At 40.1% G+C, this 17,055-nt stretch overlaps 2 protein-coding genes across 8 annotated transcripts in view; both read right to left on the bottom strand.

Annotated features, from left to right (window-relative positions):
- The window catches only part of NAT10 (N-acetyltransferase 10), a 35,229-nt gene extending 27,357 nt beyond the window's left edge, over positions 1 to 7,872 (bottom strand). The window contains exons 1-7 of one of the 3 annotated variants that reach the window (XM_066636166.1): positions 7,815 to 7,872; positions 6,057 to 6,179; positions 4,303 to 4,394; positions 3,380 to 3,551; positions 2,423 to 2,545; positions 1,063 to 1,124; positions 654 to 768 (exon numbers count right to left, since the gene is read on the bottom strand). In XM_066636166.1, coding sequence (XP_066492263.1) covers positions 654 to 768; positions 1,063 to 1,124; positions 2,423 to 2,545; positions 3,380 to 3,551; positions 4,303 to 4,394; positions 6,057 to 6,179; positions 7,815 to 7,817 — 690 coding nt within the window. In that variant the 5' untranslated portion in view covers positions 7,818 to 7,872. Of the gene's footprint in view, positions 1 to 653; positions 769 to 1,062; positions 1,125 to 2,422; positions 2,546 to 3,379; positions 3,552 to 4,302; positions 4,395 to 6,056; positions 6,180 to 7,623; positions 7,695 to 7,733 lie in introns of those variants that run through there. The other 2 variants (XM_066636176.1, XM_066636184.1) reach the window with 2 other exon arrangements.
- Positions 7,873 to 12,638: 4,766 nt separating this feature from the next.
- CAPRIN1 (cell cycle associated protein 1) overlaps positions 12,639 to 17,055 on the bottom strand; it is a 35,219-nt gene continuing 30,802 nt past the window's right edge. For all 5 annotated transcript variants that reach the window (XM_066636204.1, XM_066636229.1, XM_066636221.1 and 2 more), the window contains 3 exons: positions 16,479 to 16,579; positions 15,863 to 15,926; positions 12,639 to 14,494 (listed from right to left, as the gene is read on the bottom strand). In XM_066636204.1, coding sequence (XP_066492301.1) covers positions 14,430 to 14,494; positions 15,863 to 15,926; positions 16,479 to 16,579 — 230 coding nt within the window. In that variant the 3' untranslated portion in view covers positions 12,639 to 14,429. The remainder of the gene's footprint in view (positions 14,495 to 15,862; positions 15,927 to 16,478; positions 16,580 to 17,055) is intronic.

The following is a 17,055-nucleotide window of genomic DNA, read 5'->3' on the forward strand; positions in this document are numbered from 1 at the left end:
AGTGAGTAAATGTATTTGACAACTGAAAGCAAAAGGGTTGTCATTCTCATTCAAAGCTGCCTGACGATATAGTGCTGGTGACATCAGCTTGTTAACAACACAATCTCCAACCAGCTAAAATCTTCCATATGATAATTCCCAGAAACACAAACAACCCAACAGTCATTTGAAAAGAACATCACCAAAGAATCAGGAGATCAGACAACAAACAGGCTTGAAAAAGGTGCAAGCTCATTATTCGAAATATTTTTTGGGAGGAAATATTGTAGTCATCTTTCACTCCAAAAATCAAAACGAACATAACTGAAAATGCCATTCTTGGTCCTAACTTTGAAAAAAAGCTGCAGCACTGTGTTCTCCTGAACACAATGAGGTCTCCTGAACACAATGAGGCCCTCTGCAAATGAGGTCCTCCTACCCAATCCTCCTATCCAATCCTACCCAATGAGGTCCTCCTACCCAATCACTAATACATTTTGCCAAGCATTTTATTTTTTAAGAAAAAGAGGCAAGAGTGTGTCCTATTATCAGTTAACACCTGTTTTAAAATCTGGATAACAGGAATTTCGACTCCCTTGAATTTAACATGAAGTCAAAAAGCCTCAGTCTGATCATGTTCTTACCTGAGATCCTCAGTCTGATCATGTTCTTACCTGAGATCGAGGTGGAATAGCTGCTATGTTTGCAACATGGCTAGAGATTGGAAGGATGTTGAGCTGATCATCAACTACCATGCAGGTCTTGCAAGAGGCCAAAGACAGAATAAATCTGTACAGGTGAGATAAATGACACAGTATCTCTATCACTGTGGAATCTAAGCTGTTTGGGATATTGTCCTAAACTATTCTTCATCCCACAGCCCATCTGCATGGGGGACATCATCCTCAGGGTCTAATGCATGATATCTAACTCTATAGACAGCTTCTATAGAATGTCTCCCTTCAGCATTAATAAATAATCATGAGGAGAGTTGATGACTGACAATGTCATCAACCATCACTCCACACCCCAGCTGATCAGCAGCGCTGCTGAGCACTACAGTACAGAAATTATACAACCTACCTCTCATTAAATCTGCCTACCACGTCCTGATGCGCCTCTGTCCGGTAGCGAGAGTGTACATCCTGGAACAAAGAGATTGCCTATATGACCTGAAAGATGCACTGAACTATTCACACAGAGTGTGCTAGGCAAAGCTACACAGCATCACATGATTGCTAGGTAAAGTGTGCCACCCTCCAACCTTGCCTCTCACCAAATGTACTTCTTGTGTAAAATACAATTCCTTTAGTCTAATCCCTGAACAAAAGCCCAATGAGAGAAAATGTGCAAGACAGACTGCATGTATACTCACATGCCCATGGCACTGGCACTCTGCTCTAAATTTCTGGAGGCTTCCATGTTGTGTTCTTGTAGACCACGCCAACTCAGTGTATTGCATGTTGATAAACTCTGATAATGACACACTCCAAACCTATTCTCTCTAGGTTCAGTACTTGTCTGGGGAAAGTAGCTAAGGAGCACAGCGAAATGCCTTGCTAGAGCAAGTACTCATGTTCCCCTCTGTATTTTAGAATGCCCAAAGAGAGATCCTGTTGTGTTTCCATCTTACTTTTTACTAGCAGAGTGCTAATTTCCTTCAGCACATGCATGCTGAAGGAAATTTAGCAGGTATAGTTGTTCCCATCATTGCACCTCTGTCACCAGCAAAACTTCACCTTCTAATGCAGTTTGTTTCACATCTGTTACAGGCCAGGAACCAAAAACCAAGTAACCTTAATAGGCAGTAGAAGACACTTTTACATGCTTAAGGGTGTGGTTTATACAATCAATTCCATGTCCAAATCTCAGCAATATAAACCCATACCTGGGCTATAGAGCTCAAACAAAACCTTCAAATCACTAAATAGGAGTATTTTCCTCTTGACATAGAAACAAACTGCTATACAAGTGGGCTTCTTTATCCATGGATTTGGCATCCTTGCTTCACCATGGATGCCAAATCCCCAGATCACACCCCTGTAGACCTCCCAGATACAACCAGAACCTTGTTCCAGACCCTCCAAGGATCTTAGAGCCACCTGGAGCATTTCTTTGACAACTTCCGGTGTTAGCTGAAAACCACCTTCCAAAGCATCTTTCAACAGTTCTAGTCAACAGATTTGGCATCAAAGCTTCAAAGTCCCGAAAGAATGGCTCTGGACACGACCAAAGCAAGGCTCTAGTTGTGTTCAGAGCAAAGGTGGGCTCCAAAAACAGCGGATTTCATTATCTGTGGTTTTCTGTATCTGCAGCAGGTCCAGAACAGAACCCTAACAGATAAAGTGGCTCCACCTGTACCATCTGTGTACAAGGCCCAAATCCAGCTGCATGCTAGACTAAAATGGAGAAGCAAATAGGAACAATTCTTCATTCAGCATACCATGCTCATAGTGTAGAACTGCTTCAGAGAGTTCATTGTTCTCAGAAGAATTGTAACTATACCACCACCTTCCACAGTTTCAACAGTTCTAGCCAACAGATTTGGCGTCAAAGCTTCGAAGTCCTGAAAGAGATTACACAGAAAATTAATGTCCTCAGTTTAACTGGACATCTGCTGCCCTACTCCATCAGCATCATTAAGATGGCAAATGTCACCATGATTTCTTTCCCTCCATGGCCTTTGCAAACAATTACAGTCATACACATCGCAATTGACAGACTTGCTAGGGTACCCCAGTGAGTTTGAGCTGTTTGCATTTGCGCAGGCTTGCAACACTTCCTCTCACTGCCAGACTTCATCACATCCTGAATCAGACTTGGGTGTCTATGGGTAAACTACTTCTAAAACTCCTCTAAATGCCTTCCAAAAAGAATTTGCATGCCAACTTTTTTATTTACAATGCATAATTTAAGTATCTTTCTAAGAATACCACCACTTCATCCACAAGGATACAATGCCCCTGAATTTAACTCCCTGGAGCTCAATACTGACATTTTATTAATGGTAACATACTGTTGACAATACATGGACTTGCCATTCTTCTACAAGTAGAGTCACAAGTTGACAATCTACATGCAACCTCACTCAAATCACATGCAATAATATGCTATCCTGTATCACTAACATTATAGATTACATTTTATAGACTTTTTTTGTTGAAAAGCAAGCATTTTATTATCAATAAAATTTATATAACAGCAACAAAACAGACATTGTTAGTAATGTAATGTTGGATACATGTTCTTCATAAAACTTTGTACTCAACTTTTTGGAGACAAGCATCAGCTACTGCATTACTGCAGAAAGCAGGAAAGCTGCAGAAAGTACAGGTGTAATAAGCACATAACCTAACCAAGTGATCTAGAAAGACAACTTGTAGTTGAAACATTGCCCTACCTGGAGCACACACATTCCAAAAGTATTCCCAAGAATTTTGTGTGTCTCATTGTAATAACAGTACCGAATGTTTGTGGCAGCTATGAACAATTCAAAAGGATCATCTTGTTTCAGATCCAGTGTTCCAGTTTTGATCTTCTTCTGCAACTGCCTCATCCTTTTTTTACGATGGCTAGAGAGAGACAGAGAGAGATGATTCAATTAGAAGTCCCCAGTGGGGAAAATCAGATTTAAAGTGATATCCTTAGATCAGGAATGAAGCCAACGCAGTTATAATCTAATGCCCGAGGAATGAATGGGAGCAGATGCAGTTACACATATTTAGAAGTTATTGCAATTGGAGATGAAGACTGAGGAGCTGCCACTCAGGTGTTCTGAAAGTGAATTCCAAGCACAGGTAGAGTCATCTAAGAGAGCAATAAACCAATTACAGGTGCAACCTTTTTATACGTGGATTTTTTTATCTGCGGATTTGTCTCAACTCGAATGGGGGGGATTCAAAGTTGCACACACCTTTGCCTCCTTTGCCCTGCGCTGGTATCTTGCTCCATTTGGAGGCAGCCCAGAACATTGCAAAAAAGCTGTGCCTTGCACAGGCACAGAAGTAGCCCTGGACCCATGGAAGAGGAAAATGACTGTGGAACACCAATATAGTACAATGGGAGCATTCCTGATCTCAGAAGTAAAAGATTTTCAGTGCATGGACCACAATAGAGAAGGCTGCATAACAGTTTGCTACCAACAGCACCTCTAAGAAAAATGGCACCTGCCTTTCTCCCTCACCTAACACAAATCCAATATATACTTGCTAGTAACTAGCAAAAAAGTAAAAATCCATGAAAGACCTAACATGTAGTTTCATCACATATTTATGATTCCTAATTTTTAAAAGGAAAGGAAAAAAAGATGAACAAACATTTTACCTGCTAAAGCCCAATTCTTTCTTGTAACACCATAATACCGATGGTCTAGCCTTTACAGATGCTTTAGACAACATATGATGAAGAATGACCACCTGCCAAGTAACCACAAAGAAATATACTACTTCTGTAGCATAACAACATTGACCAGGTTCAGACAGATTGCAGGACCATGGGATAGTGGTACATGACTGACAGTACAATCCTATGCATGTCTACTCAGAAGTATGTCCCATTGAGTTCGATGGGACTTATGTCCAGGTAAGTGTGTACAGGTCGTGCCTCGTTATCCACTGGGGTTCTGTTCTGGAACCCCAGTGGATTAAAAAAAAAATCAGTGGATAACAAATCAGTAGAAAAATAGCTTCAAAGACCCACTTCCAGGTTTCTTGCTCCTCCACTGTTGCCCCAGAACGCATTGGTATAGATGCTATACCACATTCAGCCATGAGATAGGGGTGAATAATGGAATAAAATAATTATTTAACAGCACGAAGGTGGGAAATTGGATTTTGGCGCTTTTTCCCTTGTTACAAGGCATTTAAATGTGGACCTTGGTATCATGGTGAATTAAATCAGTGGATACCAAGGTCCCACCTATATAGGATTTTAGCCTGAGCCTAAGGAAGTGACTGACTTGCTTGATCCCCTCTCCTCCTTTCCTGTGCATGTAGAATAAAACCTTTAGGAAACAAACCAAAGTTCCACATCCACAGAAGTTTGTTCCAGAGCAAAAGGTTTCAGTCTCCTTGTGTGCACCAGAGGAGATGGAACTGAGCAAGTCCATGGCTCCTTAGGGTCAGTCACATAGCACACCGAACCATAGTTTAAAACTGCATCTGAAGCAAAAGTCTCCGAGAATCTAATAGGAACACACATGCTTAGCAAAGCATACATACAATTTCATGTATAACCTGTCATTGTCTTAAAAGACAGAATCTGGGACAGCAAAACAACTAAGACAGAGAGCTTCAGGAACAGAAGGTTCATTGGAAACCAATCTTTTGAAAGACTTCCCATTTTGCACGTTTCAGTGCTGCTAAATTCATGGAATCGCAGTTTTAACTCAATAAAATATTCTTTCATTATTCATTCCTTTATCAAATTACTTGGTATAAAAGACAGCAAAACTATGTTCATATGATTGTGCATGCACATCCATGTTTACCTTTTTTCTTTATTATATAAAGCTGCATATACAAGGCATGTGCGCGTTCAGAAACACACAAGTACGTAAAAGTTTTGAATTACTGACCTCTGAAGTTATTGTGTGTGCTTTAAGGAAACACTAAATAACCAATCAGAAAGAGCTATCAGTTCTTAAATATTTTGTTACAACTCCTTAACTTTTTAAAACTTACCCAACAGAAGAATGTTTTCAAAAACAGTTTTTGCAATATTTAGCTTCCATTATTTTTAATTATGCCATCCTTCTCTTCCTTTAGAAACCTCAGAGGAACTCGCATGAGAAATGCCCCACCCAGGTACCAATTCCCTCCACACCAAGTTAGCTCCAATGGCCCAGTGAATGGTTTGGGAGCATCTCATACTGTAACGCAGGGATAGAGCACTTGACCCCATACCGAGGTCTGTGTCTGAGGTCCACGCATTGCCAGAACAGACCCAAGACATGAGAACCCAAAGTATCCCCCCATAAGCACACCAACAGCAACCTGTGGCACAGCTTGGGCAAAGCTATGCGTTAAACAAAACTGTGGTACAAAAAGTTGCTCTTTAAAGACACAGGTTAGACTCACCTGATCTTTGCTGTGGTCTCCCACGACAACAAAGAGTGTCCTGTGCCGCTGAGCCACTCCATTCTCAATCAGTATCCGAATACGATTATCAACTTTCTTGCGCTGCATTTTCAGTGAAGAATCCTTTAACAGGAGATAGAGATTACACCCCTGATCTTTAGGGAGTTGGGTAAGAACTTGAACATGTACCATTGCTACAGGATACAAGTCAGAATGCATACAAGCATCTTGGACTTGACTTGAAAAAACCAAGGTCTGATGTCATTGGTTGTTCTATACTCACCTGAGCATCTCTACCTGGCCCAGTCTGGTGCATAATAATTCCAGGATGCAGGTGGTTAGGGCAAATTACACAGTCCCACACACATTTTGGTGCCTTAAAAGTTAGACCCATTCTTGGACAGATCTGGGGTGCTGATTCCAAAAATGGCATCAGTTTGACCATATCAGCTCTAGTTTTAGAGATACAGCATAACCACCTTATAAGCTAATTCAACTGGACATCTCCACATCAGCATCTAAGGTTGTTACTTCTGAAGCATCAGAACAAAAAAAGGGTTGGGCAGTAATTTTTTGGGAAAACAGGTAAAGCCACTATGGAATACACAAAATGACCCGTCTATTGGCAATGGAGTTGATCTGAGAGCATATCAGGGAAGCCTTTTTCCTATTCAGGCTTTCCCTTCAAGAAACCAATGGTGAAAAAAAGGGTGCAAGGGGACCGCTGCTTGTTGTTCTGTGTTCTTGGTCCTAACACATTCCTGGTCTTGCTGCTAAATGGCAGGGGTTCCGAAGTCCCACTGGACACCACCTCACATACCACTGGTGTTACCCATACCACTGGTTAAGAGACAATGATTTTACCACTGGTTAAGAGACAATGATTTTAGTGAAAGTAAGCTACATTGGAGTCATGAAATTTATTTTATTTGAAATAAAACAAATAAAATTTTATTTTATTTCTTGAAATAAAACAGGGTTTAAAACAGAGCCATTTAGTTATTTGATTTTTCTCTGTAAACCACTTTGTGAACATTTAGTTGAAAAGCGGTATATAAATACTGTTATTATTATTATTATTATTATTATTATTTAACATAAGACTCTTAAATATAAATCAAGGTTGCTTTTTAAATATGCAATCACAAACAGTAAAATCAGCAATAAAAGACACAGACCACAAAACCAAGGCTCACAGCTTTTAGTTTTCACTGAGAATTCCAGGAACAAGACTACAAATGGGGACACAGACACACACACCCCCCAAAAAAGGCCAACCTAAAGAAATCCACTGAAGAGCTGAACATTTTTACAGCTACTGAGAAATAAGCAGGACAGAGATCTGGACAGAGAGTGGAGACTGCTGAGCAGGAATAAAAAACAGCAAAAGGACTCTAAAGCTGAAACTCTCGAGTGTTGAGCAGTAGGGATTTAGAGCCCAATCCTATGCCTTTCTACTCAGGTCCATGTTAATCAATAGGGCTTACTCCCAGGAAAGTGTGGATAGGCTTGCAGACTCCAAGCCCAATCCTATGCCTGTCTACTCAGAAGTAATAGGGCTTATTACCCCATGATAGTCAACGGGGCTTACTCCGTGGGCTTGCAGCCATCCTCCCGAGGAAGCAATGCAGACGCTCAGACAAGGGATCTCCAAGGCCACCCTTGTCGCTTCCTCACCTTTTCTCAGCGCTCCAGCTCCCCAAGGAAGAGGTTGCTGCCGCCTGCAAACCCCACGGGCAGCTCCTCACGTGCACTCACCATGCGGGCTGCGCGGGCGAGAGAAAGGACCCAGCCTCACGGAATGCCCTTCCAAAGGCGGAACCGGTGCGCTGCAAGAGCATCACCAGCTACGCCCGCAAATCACCAGCCAGGCTTGCAACGGGAGTGAGCGAAGGGGACCTTTCCTGCCGGCGCACGGGCTGATGACAGACTCCGAAGGGAGGAGCTGGAGGCAAGGACTGCCCTTTCCAGCCTGGGCTGCAGACCTTCTCCTTGCACGGGGCTGGGCATCGTGCCCTGCTGCAGCAGAGTGCAGTCCTGCAGATGGTCACCTAAAAGTGACTGCCTAGGTGAGGGCGCTTCCTATTGCAGTCTCACCTCCCTATTTTTGGCCCGTTCATTAGCCTGACAGCCTCTTCCTAGGCATCTTTGTTAATTCCCCACTTAATTCAGTGAATGGGACTCCCATATACACACACAGGATACAAAAGCTTATCAAACTGGTGAGGACTGACACTGCTGCAATCCTATCCACGCTTACTCGGAAGTCTGACTATATGGTGTATTCAGGATTACAGGCTTTTTGCTAGACAACAAACAGAGCCAGGCCAGACCAGAGTAATGCAGCCATCATGATGGTTCTACAGCAGACACAAGCGTTATGGCAGTGGTTCCCCAACTGGGTGCATGGAAGCCAGCCAGGGAAGCTGCAGAATCCGTGAAAAATCCAGCACCCTATACAATGTATAGGATTGTAGCCCTAATGGGGAGCCAGGCAAATAGCCCAACAGGACAAGGGAGCCACCAGTTGAAAAGTTTGGGAACCACTGCTTTATGGGTATTTTAACTGCCCATTTTAAATTGGTAAGTCCTATAGGAAATAAATCCATAAGCAGCCAATGCAAAATATATGAACAATTTGGAGTTAGGACTTGTAGCTTTAATCACACCAACAGCTTCACACAACTACATAGCAGCTCTGTCTCATGTAGTTTTTATGTGGGTGCTGGCAGCTTTTTCCAACAAGCAGTTGTCTGCATTAACGGCTTGAGTGATACTACAACCTTGATTTAGTTTCCCCTGGGGAAACTATAGTTTATAGTTTCCCCTGGGGGCTGGGGATTAGAATAGGCCCTCAGTTTGGCTGTACTTGTCGTAAGAGGCGATTAAACAGCCACCAGGTAGATGGGACTCGATAGCCTGGGAAGGCAGCTCATCTGAGAGAAGGAAAACTCTGATCCCAAACCTCCACTGCCTTGTGGCTACATTCAGTTATGGAAAAGGCTTCAGGAGTCAACCTCGAGGCAAAATCCGGAGCCGGAGTCCCTGAGACAGTTCATGGCTGAGCACAGTCACGTTCTGGCAACTCCTGCGACGCCGCTGGAACCAACTGTATTGGCCTCTGCCTTTCCATTGGACCATTTCAGCGACATGGAGAGGGGGGATTTGCTACATGGGTAACAGCCTATCCTCCATACCTACTTTACCCAGGCTTCGCGCACTGGAGAGGACACTGTTCCAGAACCACCATTCAGAGCGTGATACCATAGCCTTCTGAGACTGAAGGATGCCAACAGCAGATTTATAGTACCAGGTTTCATCTGCAAGACCTGAATAATCTATTCAGCTTCCCATATTTGCAAACATCTGAATTTTACTGTCAGGATCAAGTCAGTGCAATAAGACTGTGGGCATCTTTAGCTGTTATGAATATCCAGAGCACCTTCCTTGACGTTTGAAAGAATCTGTGCCCCATCTCACTGTGGGGGTTAAACACAGTTTAATACTTCAGAGGTTGGCCTTCAGAAACATTTGATATAGAAGTTACTCATACACCCACTTTGTTACCAAAAGACACTTACAAAATGTCACTTACTAAGAAGATGCAGTTAATCTTCACTAGTCACATGTCAACTAGAGCTCTCCTATCATCTATAAAAGCCATTATTTGAGGTAATTACATTTTGCTGGGTTTGAATGTTACTTGTGTCATTTGTTGTGTTATATAACTGCATAATGTAACACGCACAATAGCCACTGTTGGATAAAAGCAGCTGTAAGTATGTTTTTGCCTTATCTCGTATCTTTGTAACATTATAGAGGTTAGTGGCTAGTTGCATCCTTCTGTTTTGGTACATTTATCTCAAAGATAAATGTGAGACACTGTTGGTTGCAGTTAGTGCTCACACTGTAAATACTCCAGACCATTATTACACAGCTGTATCCAAACAAGTTATTCATGACTAAGTTTTCTTTTGGGTGCAACCCAGTGTCATTAACAGCAAAGTAGCAAATATCCAAGTAAAACTGTGTACACTTATCAGGAGCAGTTTATAATGAGCCACCTCATGTCAACAAAAATTTTACCTGTGTGACATTTCAAATATTCAGCATCACACTTAAAACAGGTAGCTGGTGCCTTTGTGTACATTGTTAAGGTACCAGGTACATGGCTTGGAAGTAGTTATGTTAACACTGCAGACAATAGTGCCAACAACCTGCTTTAAACATGATGGTTTAACATTAAACAACTCCATAAGGTAACGTTTCCTTTAACACTCATCCCATCACCTTTAAACTGGGCTAAATCCCCTTCTATTATCTAGAATACAAGTTATCTGTTCTTGGCAGAGCCTGCTGTCACTATCCCAAGTAAAATGACCACTAGTGGTAATGTCCATATACAAATAATAAAGCTGCTATTAATTTAAATTTCATTGTTTAATAAAAATCCCAATTCTCAAGCTTTTGCCATACAAGAACTACAAAATAAATGCCACATTGGACTGGAGCAGTAAAAGGCAATTGTTTACCAACCTGATCTGCAGTCTTTTCAAGTCCAGAATACAGCAGCATAGGCACTAATTTCAATTTCTGCCAGGAATGTCCAAATTAATCACCAACTTCAGATTTGTAGTTTAAAAACTCACAGTATTTGCATAGATATGTATTACAAGCTTGGCTTTGAACAATTCTAACATAACATGCAATTTAATAGTCACATTAATGCACTCACAAGTTTTACTCACTGGATTTTTAATGTCAAGGGACACTTACTATAAGCACCTTTCCCCATTCAAATGGAATGTGTAGTTTTTAAATGAAGTAAAATACCTAGAAATGTTTGCACATTAGTTAAAAACTAAATGTTAAGAACTCTTCCAACCAGCTGGAATAATTTACCTCCTTTTAACTGGCAAAAACTAAATTACAGTGACAACACCAAGAAAATACCAAGATAGGTTCAATGAAATGTGTCAATGTCAGTTAAAACAAGAATAGCCCAATATAACTATTTAGGACATTTTTGACAAAGGTTTTTTTAAGGGCCTTCACCAGAGACAGTAATAGCATGTCTGAAGAATCTTATGAAACCAGTGATAGTTTAAACAATCACTGAAAATTAGTTCAGGTAGGCTAATCAGTTGGGTAATTTACTTTATAAAGAATCATGTCTACTCATGGCACTGTGGGGTTTTGCTTTTGAAGACATTTACATTCAAAGGCAGGAAAGTAGTTATTTTATGCTTACAGGAGATGGAATAAGACAAAAATATACTTTTCCTTAAGTTGGCCTAAAAGGCAAATGTGACAACTACACTGGCTTCAATTTGCATTTTCTTCCTCTCTTCAATGCAAAAGATTAGGAGCAATTCAAAGGTGTTTTTTAGCTTCCTGTGAAAATGCTCTAAAAGGATGTAGATGACATCAAACTTATCAATACTGAATGCTGTATAGGGGATTTCTATTGCTAAAGCAGTAACTACAAAATGGGTAACATGAGCACACATACCCCTTTCTTGCACAATTCATAAAACATGTGTAGGCTTTATTAGCCTGTTGTGTAAAGCACAACAGTTTAACTGGAGTCCATCAAGTATTAGTTCAAATGTGTTGTATCATCAAATTATGAGACAGGTCTGGAATACAAGCTCAGGGGTAGGGAATTCTTACACCTCTGAATACTGGAAGATTGTATCAGTTACTTATCTTCCAATGTAGAACACACTGCAACTTGGAAAAACAGAAAACAATGCATTTCCCATAATTTGGTTCCCAGGGATCAAGAATGACACCCTTCCTTCCCCAGAGACCAAGGTTTCTTGTAATTACAAGTAGACTTCAAAAGCATAAGGATGAAGTCAGATAAAATCTCAAAAGGCCAGAAGGAAAGTGAGCAGGATTTCAAAATATTTCACAGGCAAGACTTTATTGTGCTGCCTCAATTCTTCCATGCCTCATAACTAGCAGTAGATTTTAGACAAACAGGCAAGTTATTTGCATAATATACACCTGTTACAGCTTCTCTAGATCATATTCTTCAGCAGAATTTTTATTTAACTACCAGAGAGCTAAGCTATTTCTGCCCAATATTGCATAAATGCAACAGGGACCAAATTGTACATCTGTGGACCAGGCAGAAATGGATTAAAACAGAGTGTTAAAAGTTAAATTAGGAATGCATGTTTGATTCCTAATTCACCATTAATTGAGACATTTTTCTCAACCTGTGGATTTTTAAAAAAAATCGACAGTGGCTATTTTTCGGTAAGAACTTCTGGCTTTAGTAGCGCTAAGAGTTATGAAAATTTTCTTTTGAGATTATGCTGTGATGTAAGCACTAAGGTGACAGCTAAAGGCTTTCCCCAACCTAGATATATGGGGCCAGGTACAGTTAAGTGACTCTTCTAAATAACAAGGAGTACATAACTCGTACAAGTCACTAGACTAGTAATCCTTAACTGCCAATTCGATTAAGTGTTCAAAATTGAAATGATCTTAATTCATGTGGATAAAAATTATATAACCATTACTCTAATCCAACAAGGACACTATACATAAAGTTCATTCTCTCTCACACTCACGCACGCGCATGCGCACACACACACAGTATGCTGACTTCCCAGGGATGCAGATCAGTTGCTGTGTACTGTTCTTTAAGCAACACCGCTATAAGATGGGTAGAATTATCAATACGCACCCTGTTTAGCTAGGAGTGGAGAAAACTATTACATTTACCACAGGGCAATGGAGGTTAAAGGCTTAAATTTTACTCGTGTAGCTAGAAGTGTTTGAAAATGGTGTTATTTATCTTACTCAGAAGTAAGCCTACTGTGTTCAGTAAGATGTAGGGTGTAAACCTAGCTTACTCACCAGAAACAAACACCTCTATGTATAGCAGTTGCACACAGCATGGAAATGGAGGATATTATAATCCTTTTATTGCCATCTATTTTTCCTGTCAAAAATTGTCCCTGGTAGTCTAACCTTGAAGTACCATTATTACTATGGCATATTTAGAGACCAAGAACACAGATTTTGGCAGGAAAGCAGTGTCTTCCACCTCTGTGGCTTGGGTTGTCTTGAAGACCCCACACCCCCAACTGGGAACTGCGTAAATATGGAAAATGTTAATACCACTAAGTGAACAGACCTTCAAAATTCAGATAATGTGCTTGTAGTTTCTATTACTCCAATAGCTTGCATCAATCACTGAAAATATTTTAAAGAATACATTTTTTAATAAACATGTTTTATTTATCTTGCTTAGATCTGTAACTGCTGGCTGTAATTTCCCTTAAAAGGGGAAACAACTCCAAACACATACTGGTGCTTTTCAAAAGAGAGCAATTTAAAAGGGCAGCAGCAGCAGGGATTTGAGATTTCTTAACCTTCAGGCTGCAGAAGAGAAAAGAACATGACTCAAAGTGTTATGAATAACCATTGAATTCCATCAGTACCTGCATCAGTTATTCTGGTGATAACACAGCAAGATCAAGTATTAGCGACAAACAATGTGCAAGTCATAAGGAAAGATAGAGAGTACCAATCCTTACAAAAGTCATTGCTATCCAAGAAATGTGTTCAGGAGAGAGCGCTTTAACACTTCACATTGAAATTACAGGTGGCCATTCAGATTACACCTTTTTCTTACAGAAAAATTTAAAGTGCCAATCAAAGCCTAATTTGGGGTTTACACAATTATATCAACAGTTACACAAAACAATTAATGCATCCCTTTGCCACAGCAAGACAGGCCTAAAAAGCGCTGTAACTAAGAGGGTGCCTAAGCTGACGGCCAGCTTAGTATCAGTGGGAGTATAGGCATAGTTTGTTATGCATTGTAGATGCTCAGTGCTTCATTCTAACAGAAAAAACTGAAATGCAGTTACTCTTGCAAACCACACTTTGCTTCTTCCATCTTCCTTTTTTGTAAAAAGTTTAAATATACCAATTGTCTGAGTAAAACATTTAGGGATTGACAAATTTTTTATCCAAATTTGCTGCATCTCTACAGAAGGTCAATGGAGTCAGTTGGGTTATTTCTGCCTGTTCAGTTAACTATGTAGATTTTCATCACCCTGAAACTGCCATTTTTGCTTTTAATCAGAGCAAGGGTAAAAAAAATTCAGTTATCTCATGTGCAAGGCTCAAGATGACGCTTAGGATAGATCATGCAGAGTACACGTTGCTTCTTTCCATATCCAGGTAATATAAAGCTGACAACTGTAGTTCTGTCTTTATGGGCAATGAAAATAATCCCTTTACTATGAACTTCCTATAAAGGAGAACAAAGAGATAACTCTTCTGGTAACATGTATGGTACACTGGCCAGTGTGTTTTTGGCGTTTAAATGTAATCCTGTGAATTGGTTTAATTCACTTGCTGGGCATTCATTTGAGGCATCCCTCTGTTGGGTCTTGGGGGACCACCACGACCTAGAAAATAAAAATAGTGTTTTATTTTTGGATCAGTTTAGATCCTTTGATATTCAGAATGGTGCTCAGTCTCATCTGGTCTCTCAGAAGGTTTGTTTCAAGCCTAGAGATAATAGATATGTATACAAAAACAGCTTGTGTCAGTCTTTAAATCTCACCTTTGTATGCCATTTTACTACTACTAAACCCCATGTTTTGCTTTCAAATACAGCCACAACTACAAAATACTGTTGAAATGGAGTTAGTGAAGAGCAGCTTTTATTCTAGTATGTATAATTTATTTTTTGGTTTAGTATAGACAACTGCTGCTGTGCTGGTCTTGGAGAATAAGGCGAATATTACAGGTGTGTTTCAGAATTCCACTTTGAATTACACAAAACTGATTACATATTTCATACTACTCTACTTTTTTTATTACAAGTATTAGCCACTGAAACTTACACTGTATAAACCAGAGACTTAGCTATCTTCTCAGAAAGAGCCTTAAAGGAACTGCAGGTGGCCCTACTAAGATTGGTCTTGCTCCACTCAAGTACGGGCACAGCTTGTACATAGGTGAGTCAGAAAGGACTCAGAAGAGCCTCTTCCCCCTACCAAGTGAGCACAGGCACGTGGACACAGACACCATACAATAAAGGGGCACTACAAGGCATGGGAAACCTGTATATATGTGCCTCCTATATTCCCATGCAGCTCTTTATCTGTGCTCACGCTGGCAGCAGGAATAAGGAAGTGCTATATTGAGTCCGGAGGGAAGATTCCATATGTGGGTGCAGTGCAGTGTCCGCACTCAACTGGACTGGAGCCATTGTTTTACTTATTTTAAACTTTTTGTTCATATCAGAAAAATGCAGCCGAACAGAATAAAGTTGTAAAGATGTACATGATTTGTGTAAGAATTTGAGCAGGCACATTTCAACAGGCTCTATTAATACCTTTTAAAAATAGTAGAATTTAAGCTATATATAGATGAATACAGAATTTCACAACAGGCTACAAATAATGCAATATCTTTATTGAAACTCAAGCAGCAACAGCAAGATACAAATGCAAAAATTACTAGAGCTATAAAAAGGATAGTGCCTATCAAACATTTTTCACAGTAAAAGTGCACACCTCACAACTGGGTTAAGCTTACATTTTCAGAACTTGCTTGTGCAAGGAATAAAAAACAAATCTAGTTGCTTTAAATATAAAGCTTAGCATGGAAATTTAACAGTATACTTAGTTAAAAAGGCAAATCAACAACTTCCAGCAAGCGTCTGGGACAGTTAACACATGATTTGAGCTGAAATAATTGGAAGTCTACAACGCTCTACAACCTTTCCAGAGATTCAAATCAGAAATTCATCACTTGAATATTATTACCTCGAGGGGCTCCCCGAGGACCACTCTGCCCAGAGCCACGCTTGAAATTTTGTTGATATCCATCCTGAAATAAAACAAAACACCAAAAACTTGTGTAACAAATGAAGCTCTGTTTCAAAAGAGTTTACTTCAGTTTCATATTTTAGAACAGCCATTTTTTTTAAAGGACCAGGCCAAGATCTAAAAGACTCCACGCAGTGCTTCATCCTGCCTGCCCACCTAATTAACCCCCTGCCCAAAGAGTCACTCGTGAACTTCAGGGAAACTTCCAGAGCAGTATCTGATGTGGTGTGAGGGAATAAAGCAGCAAGAAAAAAAATCAGCACACATGAACTGCTTTCTGCTCACACTTGGGAAAACTTTGGATCTTGGCCCTCATTATCAGTAACTGGAATATCAGAGATATGGATTGCAGTCTAATAAAACAGACTAGGAAATAGGAAATATTAAGGCCCTGAAGTATTTACAGCCAATGAGAAAACTGTTTAAGAATCTCAAGACATCTGTATTATCCCATAGTTAAAATGCTATCCACATTTCATATTTAACTATTCTAATACAATCTGAATTTGATCTCATTAAATAGGGAAGCATTTTCACAGTTCTATCAACTTACCCGCTGATAGTTGGAATAGTCTCGAGGAGCATTAAACTGCGCCTGTGTGTAGCCACTATTCGGAGTGTTGGAAAATGAAGGGCGGTAGCCATCATAACCCCCTGGAAATCAGGATAAAGGCCTTACTGAAAAGGATTGCATGCCTTAAGATATACACATACATTCAGAATTATCTGGTATTGTTCACAGCAAGGAAAGTACTCAGATTTAAAAAACGGTCCATAGGTCATCTAACCGAGATTGAGAAAACACTGGGAGGGGAAGGACATGCCGAACTTTTCTGCTAACAAGCTTATATAAACACACACATACATTCACAATACATGTTCAATGGCAACACTCCTCACAAGGGAATATGCTAAGCCTACTTGACGCAACATGAAATTGGCAGGAAACTAGTTAACTAAATTCTCCACAGCCTGAGCCACACTTAACCCTTTCTTATGTAAAATTGAGGATAAGTGTTTAAACTGCACCTGGGCTCCTGTGCACCACTCAATGTCTTCAGTATTGTTCAAGATTTCATATTTTATATTACATATGTTATTTTAAATGATTTAATAAATGCAGGCATCAA

The sequence above is a fragment of the Tiliqua scincoides genome, chromosome 1 (assembly GCF_035046505.1).
Source record: "Tiliqua scincoides isolate rTilSci1 chromosome 1, rTilSci1.hap2, whole genome shotgun sequence".
Classification (NCBI taxonomy): domain Eukaryota; kingdom Metazoa; phylum Chordata; class Lepidosauria; order Squamata; family Scincidae; genus Tiliqua; species Tiliqua scincoides.